An 11,851-nucleotide genomic window follows, 5' to 3' on the forward strand; every position below is an offset into this window, starting at 1 on the left:
ATGAGACCCAACGGTGAGGAGGCCGGGATGTGGATATGACGCTCGTCGGGAGCCAAGCTCGATTTCGACCGCAGAGGTCGCCCACGCTTAGATGGTCGTGCATATGGTTTTTGAACTATTTAAAATAAAGTGCTCCAATGCACCCGTGCTATAAAAATCCATAGTCAAGAAATAAGTCACTCTGGTGATTTTGATGATGATATAAGTAACTATACGTGAGCTACACAAAAATGATAAATCATTATTTCGAAAATGATGAACAGTGCATATATTATTCGCTAATTAGCAATCATTGTTTTTCATTTTTTTTATTTTTATGCATCTCACACGTTTATTTATTTCATCACCAAACTTTACGTGTAACATACATCCATATGAACATGCTAAACTGTTTTTCATTTTTTATATACTTTTTAAATGTGATTTTTGAACTATTCAAAATAAAGTGCTCCGATGCACCCGTGCTCCAAAAATCCACACTCATGGGTTAAGTAGGTACTAGTAGCCAAAAGAAATGCATGATATGCATCTGTAGTACTCCAATAGAAATTGCTTTGGTAGGACGAATATCCATTCATTGTACCAAAAATATCGTTATCAGATTAGAAAATGATACGACAAAAGTTTAGTGTGTCATATAAACAATTCAAAAAATATTTGTTCTGGTTTTATGAAACATACAATGTGTGTTGCCTAAATTGATGGGGCACAATGCACATGATACCAGTGTAGCACTTTATTTGTTCATTTGTAGAATCTCAACACAAAGTTGTCGCTTGGATTTATGCGAAATTAAAATTTTCTTCTCTTTTCATGTGCTATGATGTTGTATCATAAGGCTGCCCGTAATGGGAGTATTATAAGCACATGAAAAGTGGCGGCGCTCCCGCCTCCGCTGGATGCGGCGATCCTCGTTGGTGATTAGCCGCGGGGGAGGCTCGAGTTCCTACGCTTGCTCGCACGTCCGCGCGTCCGAGAAGTTCATCTGCGCCCGTGGCCTCCTGAGACGCCACGCTGCCTCATCGTATGCACGGGCGGTCTCGAACGTCTCGAGCCCGAGGCGTGTATCGCCTGGAGCGTATCTCCGCGTAATACACGCCGGAGGGGCGGAGGCGGACGCCGCGGAACCCAGAGCTGCTCCGAGGGCGCAGCGGCATGGCGACGACGGGGGAAGAAGGCGCGGCGGCGGCGAGGCATCGGAAGAGGCGAGGAAGAAGGCGCGGCGGGAAGACGAAGATGGCGGTTGGCGCGCGCCCATGTGCGGCTTTTATCCAGCACGCTGGACGACGCGCGCCAAAATTGCCTTGCGCGATGCCGCTTTTTCCCGCGCGCGCCATTTTTCCCGCACGCCGAACTTTTGCGCGTATGCTAGAGCGCGCCAAACGGACGCGCGCGCCAAATTGTCATTTTTTACAATGCACGGGTAATTTACCGCGCCTGTTGGAGATGCTCTTACTAGTACTCACTCCGTTATTATTTAGTTTGCGTATTAGCTTTGGTCAAAGTCAAAAGCTTTGTAAACTTTGACAAAGTTTATAGATCAAAATATTAACATATACAATGACAAATCAATACCATTAGATTCATTATTGAAAGTACTTTCACAACATATAGATTTTTTATGATAAATGATTATAATTTTTTAAATAAACTTGATCAAAGCTTACAAAGTTTGACTTCAGTCAAACCTAATATGCAAAGTAAATAAAAACGGATGGAGTATATGGTACTTCCCGTTACGAGCAGCCTAAGTATGATATTGCAACTCTCTTTTACATCATTAATTGCAGTGCCATGTCATACGTCTGCTTAGACACACTCGACGTGCTTAATTACCCACTCTCTAGAGGTTTTGAATTGGTCTTCTAAGGTAGTTTTGACTGAGCAAGTCAGTGCCCATATCACTTTATTTTGTCCGTCCGTGATGATAACAAAATCCCCATGTTACCGCGAAAAAGGTCCCATAGTGCGCACTAGAGAGATAAAATGTGCAGACGAAGAAAAGTGCAGGCAAAGATGACAGAAAGGAGGATCGTAGTGGGGCTTGGGAATGTGCTGATGGCTACTTGATGTGATGGACGCGCTTTTGTTGTCTTGCGCTAGATTCGATCTCCTGCTTACGTCGTGCCAACGAGAAAAACGGCTCATGCTTGCTCAAACAATCTAGCCGGCCGTGCGATAATGTGGTGTGGACGCCTTTCTTCTTACAAATTTTACACTAGTATGATATTAAGAAAATAGTTCTCATGGTAAATCTAACAATTATAGATTGCATGAAAAAAATTAAATAAACCTGAATCACTTCTTTTTTTCCATTTCCTCTTTTGCAGTATATTAGATAAAAACATCCCTTACAAGAGCACCATTAAAAGAATATGAAATCACAAGCAAGTCCTTGATGAAATCAACACCATATTTCCTTCTACATCCACCGGCAGTATGCCGTGGGCAAAGCTTGTAGCCACCTTATCAGAGCAACCTTAAAGAAGCGGTTGCTGGGAAGCCGTTGATGTAAAACAGAAGACACCAACGACCAAAATGTGAGCAAATCGCCATCCCGAAGAAGCTGGCACCGAGAAGGGGTAGAAGATAATCCCATCTCCGGAGAGAGCAAGGAAGGGGATACAAACCTCTCAAGTCCCCAACAGAGCCACATATGACTGAGCCTCGTCGGAAGGGGAAGAAACCAGAGAACAAAAACACATGGCGACGCTGTTCCCTTTGTAGGACGCCATCGATCATGTAGATGAGACGAAGACAAAAACAAATCCCAAGATTCGGCCTTGATTGAAGCTCAACATGCCCTCCAAGAGATGGGTCTCCAAATTCCTGTATATACGATGTGTAACAACATTAACGCTATGTACCATACTCGCTCATTTGGGTTTATATTTGTTAGAGTTGTGTCGAATATAGTGTACAAGGTAGGTTACAGTTGGACTATGAGTTGTGTTGTGTTTACAGGGTACGGAGTCGTGTCCTGGTAGGACACTTGTATCCTAGGTCTCTCATATATAGTGGGGGTAGACACACGATGTAACATATGCCAACATAATAGCACAGGAACGCAGGGGAAGCCAGCGGCATGTGCCGGCGTCCAGGGCGACCGGGTGCGGTATTGTAGCGGTGTCATGGGGAGGAGCACCCATAGTCAGGCCCCGGGGATGTAGCCATATCGGTGAACCTCGTTAACAAATCTCGGCATCGTGCTCGTGTGATTGGTTTGGTCATCGGGTAATCGACGGGGCCTCGAATTTATTCTAACAATATTCTTACAATACAATAAATGGAAACAAAGCAAGAAAAGGCTTACCACGCTATGAGAAATGAACTTAACTTTGTGCAAAGAAAATTATTATTTTTGCTTGTGCACATGTGAATTCATGTTACTCCCTCCTTCCATATATATATATAGGGACTAATATATTTTTTGAGGTTGTCTTTGACTATTATAAGATTAATAATATGTGAGATGTATAATGTGAAAATTATATCATTAAAAGCTCTTTTCCCGTACGAATTTAATGGTGTGCTTTGTGTAACTTGCATGTCATATATTATTGACCTAACATGTGATCAAAATTAGCCTTCAGAACGCATTAGGACCTATATACATGGGAAGGCCCTATATACATGGAAGGAGGGAGTACGAGAAAAATGATAATGTATTTTTTAAGTTACTTTACTATAATCTCTTCTTTTGAGGGTTTTACATAATTAAGTTGACACACGAACAAATCATGGGCTAGAATTTTGCCAACTAATGGCACTAAATGTAAAGTTTGATTTTATGATAATTATGGACATACTCGAGATGACCGAAAGGCCATGTAATTTCAAAAGATTAACAGAACACGTGTTTTGTACTCATGTAGATATTATCATAAATGTTGCAATTTAATAGTTTCCAGAACCTACCTATGCAGACCATGTAAAGGAACACACATAACACATCAAAGGTGCACGTTTAGGCATACAGAAAAATCGCTGATTAATTAAGAATTACTTACTAATTAAACATAAAACGATATGGTGGAATTGATGTTTTCATAGGTTGGTAGTGGTGACAATTTGGTATCATCATCACGTAGCGCTAATGGAGTGAGGTTGTTTTCTGTGCCCATAATTATCACCACTACACGCGCACAAAATTTCGGAATGATGTTTCATGTTTCAGCTGCAAAGTTGGAAACATGCAAATGATTCTTAGCTCCACTACATTCTACTCCCTCCGTTCCTAAATATAAGCCCTTTTAGAGATTTCAATACGAACTACATATGGAGCAAAATGAATAAATCTACATTATAAAATGCGTCTATATACATTCATATGTAGTCTTTATTTAAATATCTAAAATGATTTATATTTAAAAACGGAGTGAGTACTCCCTCCGTTCTAAATATAAGTCTTTTTAGAGATTTTAATATAGACAAGTACATAGACATATTTTAGAGTGTAGATTCACTCATTTTGCTTGGTATCTAATCCATATTAGAATCTATAAAAAGATTTATATTTAGGAACAGAGAGAATATAAAAGATAGCACAATTACAACATGGATTAGGCCTGCCCCAAAATGTTGGGCCCCGCATGCATGCATGCTAATGTGTTCTCACCTCTTACTTACAGCACATATGGTAGGTTGTTGCTATTGCCGACTTCAATTCCCTCCCAAGAAATTATTCTGTACAATATGTGATAATTTGGTGTTAACAATCGATAGTCAGCGTATGATTATGATACAGGGCAATCAAACTGAGTTTCTGTTAGTGTCTAGTGGTAATACCAATATATATATATATATATATATATATATATATATATATATATATATATATATATATATATATTTGGTTCAGTATTTTTTTCAGGATTTTTGAGAACTTTTATACCGTCGAAAACCTTAACTAGTTCTGTGGCAAGCTATTGTAGAAAATCCTACTCCTATATGTGTGTGTGTGTGTTCTTTCCAAATTGGCGTTAAAATTCAAACTCAGACAAAACTACCCCCCCCCGCGGAAAAAAGAAAGATAAAACTAACTCAAACGTGTGAAAGCTACCCTTACTGCCACTAATTACCATCATGTCCAGCATGTAGTCACTATAGGTATCCATGAAGGGAGGGATATGCCACATAAATTAGCGAACAGTTCAAGGCTCAATTTAAATTGAGACTGACTGTGTTACTACCTTCTTTCCAGTTTATAAGGTTTGCATGTATTCCTAGATTTATAATTTGACCAACATAAGATGAGTTATATAGTCTAAAAATTATATCATTAGAAAGTAAAAGATTCAAAGTTTTTAATGATCTATATTTTGTGATATATAACTTGTATTACGTTGGTCTACAAAGTTAAACTGTTTAAGAAAAAAAAATTGGTGCTTTTCGGTGCCTATATATTATGTGGGACCCCGTGACTTCCATCCGGCCAAGAAGATGGTGCCACATCTGTCCATAAACTTCAATCCATAAACAATGAGAATTGTTCATAACTGTAGCATTTCTCGTGAAAAGTGCGCTCGCTCTTGTAATGGTTATAGCATGTTGTACCGACGGCGCACCGGGGCGGGTCGACGGCGGCGGCGCGGTGATGGAGGGCGCGCCTTGGTGGCCGGGATTAGCGAGGTCGAGGCCAGATCTGGGGCCGGGCGGCGTAGGCTGTTGGTCTCCGCCCCTGCCATGGCCACGATAGGTGGTGGTGCGCCGCCACAGCGGCTGGCTGGTGGGCGGGCCGGAATCCGAAGGCTACTACGGCTGGACGGCGGCAGGCAGAGTAGCTGGGCTCCTCGGTGGGCTTCCTTCGCGATTGGCGGTGGTCCTTCGGGTCTCTTCTTGCCGGGGGGAGAGTGTATGTTGGTGGCCTCGTGTGGAGCTGTGCTCGCCGCCGAGGTAGGGCGACACAGGAGGTGTCCGATGGGGAGACGGGCTGGAGGGATGGGATGCACCAACGAGCTCGGGCCACCCGTCGTTGGCACAGGGGTGTGCCGGCCTGGATGCGTCTGCTCCCCGTCCTTCCGCGTTCCCCGGCTGTGTGTGGGCTGGCAGGCTTCGGCGTTGTTCGAGGCGGGACGTATGCTGCGGTCTGTTCGGCTGGGTGTGCCCTTTGGCCCAAAGCCGGTCACTTTGGTCGGTCTTGGGGGTGTCTGGATGCAGGGCGGCGACCCTGGCGGCGGGAGGCACGACGTTCATGGGCGGAACTTGCGCCTCGGGTGCGGGCGAGCGGCCATGGCCACTTGGGTGGGTGGTCGCTAGTGGTTGGCGAAGCTAGGATGCGTCGGAGGGGTGGGCGTGCTGGGGTACATCACTTGCCCAATCTTGAATTGGCCGACGGCGCGGCGTCCGTGGACACCCTATCCTTCCTGAAGGCTCGGTTGCGGTGCCCCTACTCCTTCGAATTGCTCCGAGTGAAAACTCGATCTTTGGGATCGGATGGTGGCGGCTATCAGTGGTCGTTCCCTTCTAGGAGACACCATCTTGGAGTCCTTGTTCCGTCATTTTTCGTCTCACCTCTCCCCGGAGGATTGGAGGTCTCTGTTGGCTCCAAGCAGATCATCCTCGTGCATGTGTAGTGGCTTGGTAGTCGTTGGGGTGATGTGGTGATGCTCGGCACCCTTGTATCTTGCCTTGGGTGTGTGTGTCGAAAGCCTTTTTTGATGTTGTTGTACGGAGGAGGCAACTTCACTTCACTTAAGGTAGGCTAAGGTCCAAGGCCGCTTTATTAAAAGGCAGAAAGAGAATTTCTCGCAAAAATGAAAGTAAGTAGAGAAATGGCATTCGTGAAATAAGATCTTAAATATTTGGACATTCTCTACCATCACTTCTTTTCTTTTTTTCTTTTCTTTTTTTGCGGGGGCTACCATCACTTCTTTAAATAGAGCACTCCACTGGTCCGTCCAACCCCCCACTTACACACACTGCACACGAGCACTTGCGAATTGTGATCTTTCCACTGCGCGTGCTTCCCTCGTAGCTCACCACCAATCTGCTCGCAGCTCAGCTCATCGTCGGCCATGGGGAACTGCCTGGTGATCCAAGACAGAAAGGAGATCAAGGTGATGAGCGTCGTCGACGGCGAGATCCTCAAGGCGCTCCCGCCACCCCTCTCTAAGGGCGCCCCCGCACGCGTCTCCGGCTCAGACCCCGACGACGAGCTCCGGGCGCAGAAACAACACCTCAACCACGTCCGGGTGGGCGACTTGGGGCAGCTGCATCGTTTGTTCCCCTCCGACGTGAAGGCGCCTTCCGCCGCCGCTGACCCTGGCGCCGTCATGAGGGTGAAGCTTGTCATCAGCAAGCAGGAGCTCAGGCGGATGCTGGGCAAGGACGACATGGTGGCTCTCATGCGAAGAGGATCGGAAGATCAGCAGCAGGAGGAGATCGGTTGCTGCAGAGGGTGGCGGCCTGCCTTGCACAGCATACCTGAAGGCAGCGGTGATTTATTCTATTAGCAGAAGAAATTAACTGGCGATTTTGGGAGCTTGCTGGAGAAAATGCATATTGGATAATAAGCATCAGAAAATATGCATGTGTGTATGTATATATTTATATATTCACATAGGAAAACAGAGATCATAGTTGGCTAGATTTGCTAGTAGTTTTGAGATAGGGGTTATCTTCAGGTTGTCTTGTTAGGTAGGTGCATGCATCCATGTAAGACAAGGTGAAGATAGTCTTGGAAATCAAACGAGACAATATAAACTTAATTATTGATGGCATATTCTCGTTGTTAATAAGCTTTTTTCCCATTATTTCACACGTGTTCTAGTTTGCTATGTGTCAGTAATGCCAAGCCTCGCCCTTCTTGGCGATCGAGATTCATCAAACAGAGATTAATTTTGGGCATGTATAATGGTTGATAAGTTAGTTTTATTTTAAACCTGTCATGTAATCTAGAGAAGGCAATAAAAATACGATGTATAATGGATTATTCATTATATCTCTAGTAACTAGTCTATACCTAAATATGTGGTTAGAGATATTGTTGCTAAGAGATCATCCCTTAATTAAGAGAAGGTAAGCCTTTTTTCTGGCTTCTCTCTCCACCTCATCATTTATCTCACATGTCACTTCCTATGATAACACGGGAAATGCCCTTTGGCTCTCAGTTGATTTATGTGAGCAAAAGGCCTCGCAGTAGTTTCAAACATACTGTAACTCACCTGTTTGTCAGGAAAATTGACTTGCACAGAGGAACAATGATCCACGATGTAGGCAACACCGACTTGTCCAAACTATATAATCATAATTCGAGTCAGGATCAGTAGAAGTGACGAGAAAATATAACCATTGTTGGCAGAAGTCCTAGCTCACTTCTACTTCAATGAATACATATCCCTTTTTCTGCAGAAATAAGTCAAACAGATATCCAACAGCTTAGCAGATACTGAACTGTATACGGATTGCTGGCATATAACACACACACTTCCATGTGTTGCTAGTGGTGTTTAGTAGTATGCTGAAGCGGTGGGTAGGGCTATTTAAATGGATCAAATCATACTGGTTCTGCCTGAGATTGCTGCCTCAAGTACTGTGCAAAGAAATTAGGCTCTGAAGTTCCTTTGCGGCCTCATGCCTCAGAAACTGGAACACTCTGCCATTTCAAAGATGCTGAAGGCAAAACAGTGAACATCTACTGGCATGCTTCGTGTAGCATTCTTGTTCTGATGATTCTTTGGGAAGGCATGACACTCTCAGCACAGCGCAAGCTGGTCTTCAACAGGATCCACTACAACACGCATATGATCAAAAAGTTTGTCCAGCGTCCCATATATCTCATTTGCCTCACAGTGAGACGTGTCATCAGCAACAAACATGTGCTTCGCATTCTGCACCTCGATCCAACTGCAAGCTTGGTCCTTCTTCAAACCCTTCTCCTTCATAATCCCCCTGATACGGCGGGCATCATCCCACTGACCTGCCGCTGCGTAAATGTTTGACAACATGACATACCGACCGCTGTTTCCAGGCTCCAACTGGAAAAGGGACTCCGCCACTTCCTCTGCAATCTCAATATTGCCGTGAACACGGCATGCGCCAAGAAGCGCCCCCCACGACCCAGTTGTACCTGGACCAATCCTGGATGACAAACCTTTGATGAACTCGCTTGCTTCTTCCAGTTGATGGTTCCGACCAAGAGCATCTATGAAGGAGGCATAGTGTTCCGCCCTTGGTTCAACACCATGGTACTTCATTGATTCAAGAATCTGACGGCCATCAGAGACTAGACCGGCATGACTGCAAGCCGTTAGGACAGCAAGAAAAGTAACATAGGTTGGCTGCACTTCAGCTTCAAGCATCCTTTTGAACACAGCAAGTGACTGCTTCCCCTGGCCATTGTGCGAGAACCCTGTCACCATGGAGTTCCAGGAGATGAAGTCCCGTTCAGGCATCCGTGCAAACACTAACATGGCAGTCGCCATGTCACCGCACTTGGAGTACATGTCAATGAGGGCATTGTGGATGAAAATGTTGAAAGGGTCTGAACCGATGCAGCGGCGCAACATGAAACCATGCACTTCCTTCCCTCGAATAACAAGCCCGAGCTTGGCGCATGCACCAAGAGACGACACCAAAGCAAACGGTGTTGGTGCCATCCCCTGAACCAGCATCTGTCGAAAAAGTTCCAGAGCGGCATCCTCCTCACCATTCTGCTCGTGCCCAGAGATGAGTGCCGTCCATGCAATTGTGTCCTGCTCCGGCATCATGTGAAATACCCGGACTGCCTCATCGATCCTCTTCGCACGGCAGTACCCTGCAATCATCGATGTCCAAGAGACAGTGTCCCGGATGCTCATCTGGTTGAACAACGTCCTGGCGTCCTCCACCCTCCCGGCCTTGCTGTAGGCATCCACCATTGCATTGGCCATAATGACCGTCACCTCCACCCCGGACACCACTACCGCGCCATGCATCTCTCGGAGTGGCCTCACGGCTCCCATCCCAGCGCAAGCGCTCGCCACGCTGACCACTGCAAAACGGTCGACGGCCACCTCCGGCCCCAGGCACCTGTCCCTGGCCAACCGGGCGAACACACAGAGTGCTTCCCTCTGCCGGCCGTGCCGCGCTAGGGCCGAGATGACGGTGTTGTAGGATACAACGTTGCGAGAGGAGGCAGGCATTGCGTCAAGCAGGTGGAGGGCGTCGGGGAGGGTGGCGGGGCCGCGTGAAAGCGCGGCCAGGAGGTTGTTGTAGGAATGGGCATTCCTGTACGGGAGGTCTTCGAAGGCTGCGCGGGAGGCCGCCGGGGAGTTTAGCGTGGCGTAGAGCTCGACGAGACGGTTGGAGAGGAGGGTGTGATGGTTGAGCGCCGTCTTTACGAGGAGCGCGTGCGCGGCACGGCCGAGGCGGCGGACGTCGCCCACGGAGATGGCACGTTCGATGTGGTGGAGCACCGTCTCGACGTTGACGCCGGCGGCGGTGGCGGGTGGAGTAGCCGCGGGCGTGGGGCATGGCGGCAGGTGGACGGCGAGCGTCGGCAGGAGACGGCGCATGCCAGAAGCAGAGTAGCGGCAACTATCGGGCCGGCCGCCCATACCCTACGAATGCTGCCCGGTCTTGGGCCACGAGGGCTCGCACAAACTTGGGTTGAAAGTGAAACCGTGCTTCTCGTATAGAGAGATGAGATGTACTCCAACCTGGCGCTCAAGGGGCTAGCAGGGTTTCTCGTACCGCTCTTGTCATCATCTGAGTATTTTTGTCCCCTCGCTTTCAGCTGCCACCTTGACGCTGAGAGACGGGGGACATCAGATTTTCAAAATCTTTTATATCCTTCGTCAATATTTAATGATCACCATAGTTTTATAGAATATAAATTTTTCTCGTTCTTTTTGGCACTGCCACGAGGTTAGAGAATTTTCTGTCCTTGTAAATTCGACTATTCGGATTTGATGATGTTGCTGTGTCAATTTTTTTGTTGGTTTGATTTTTTATGGAGGTGAAACTTTTCATCGACATCATGATAAAGATATAGTGATTCGACGCCCTACACTCTTATTATTGGGCGACTCAATGTGCTTTCAAAAACCATTATTGATAATGTTGTGCGGGTGAAAGAGTGACAATATCGTTACTCCAGTCTAATTACAACCTCTTTATCAAAGTCTTTGTAGTATTTTTTCGAACAGAGATTGATACCGCAAAAAAGGTGTTTATAAGAGGTTTCATTGTAATTCTTAGTCATAGAAGTTACTTTGTATTTTCTTAAATCTTAGATTCAAATCAGTGTATCTGTAATTATTATGAGTATCAATAAAGTTAGAGTTGTTTCTTAAAAAAGTTATGAGTATCAATAGAGGTGTACCTTATGTGGTCGTTCTTTATTGTGACCTAATAATAAAGCACGAAGTGCTTTGCCTGCTCACCGTCGTGTCATTTTACAAAAAGGAAACCCTTTATTTTCTCTATTTTTTGCATTTAAAAAAACCCCGACATTTCATGTAATCAACCCGTCGTCCATAGTTAAGTCAGCTGAATCGTTTGTTTGTTTTAACAGAAAACCCTTAACTTTTCGGTTAATCAATCCGCAGTTTATCTAAAACAAAATTATCCATATCTTTTAAACAGTAACTCTCATTTTAACATGTTATATATGAAATTTGATTAAAAAAATGTGTAGAATCTAAATATGATGTTATTTTCAGATATTAGTATTTCTAAAATATTAGTTTTGGTGCAAACTTAATCTATAATGCACGGTCCATTTTTCTTTCATAACGGCAGCTATCCGAATTGCAAATAATCACCCATAAAAACCAGATTAAGAGGAAAGAGGAAATAAAATATCTATAACTACGCATGCACACCTCTGAAAAACCTCACGGGAAAAACAACATATTTCTCATCTTAT

At 45.2% G+C, this 11,851-nt stretch overlaps 2 protein-coding genes across 2 annotated transcripts; one reads left to right on the forward strand and one right to left on the reverse strand.

Moving 5' to 3' along the window:
* Positions 1-6,779: 6,779 nt before the first annotated feature.
* LOC123120193 (pentatricopeptide repeat-containing protein At2g13600) lies at positions 6,780-10,591 on the reverse strand. The gene is made up of 2 exons (XM_044540186.1): positions 8,166-10,591; positions 6,780-7,425 (listed from the first exon to the last, which is right to left on the reverse strand). Exon 1 carries the CDS (start codon positions 10,536-10,538, stop codon positions 8,697-8,699), a length of 1,842 nt encoding a protein of 613 aa, XP_044396121.1. The 5' UTR covers positions 10,539-10,591; the 3' UTR covers positions 6,780-7,425; positions 8,166-8,696.
* LOC123120194 (uncharacterized) lies at positions 7,017-7,721 on the forward strand. The gene has a single exon (XM_044540187.1). It carries the CDS (start codon positions 7,017-7,019, stop codon positions 7,452-7,454), a length of 438 nt encoding a protein of 145 aa, XP_044396122.1. The 3' UTR covers positions 7,455-7,721.
* Positions 10,592-11,851: the final 1,260 nt, after the last annotated feature.

The sequence above is a fragment of the Triticum aestivum genome, chromosome 5D, assembly GCF_018294505.1.
Source record: "Triticum aestivum cultivar Chinese Spring chromosome 5D, IWGSC CS RefSeq v2.1, whole genome shotgun sequence".
NCBI classification, from domain to species: Eukaryota; Viridiplantae; Streptophyta; class Magnoliopsida; order Poales; family Poaceae; genus Triticum; species Triticum aestivum.

What these genes read in the sequence shown, in the direction of transcription:
- LOC123120193 (XM_044540186.1), bottom strand. Translation starts at nt 10,538, where the DNA reads ATGGGCGGCCGGCCCGATAGTTGCCGCTACTCTGCTTCTGGCATGCGC.
- LOC123120194 (XM_044540187.1), top strand. Translation starts at nt 7,017, where the DNA reads ATGGGGAACTGCCTGGTGATCCAAGACAGAAAGGAGATCAAGGTGATG.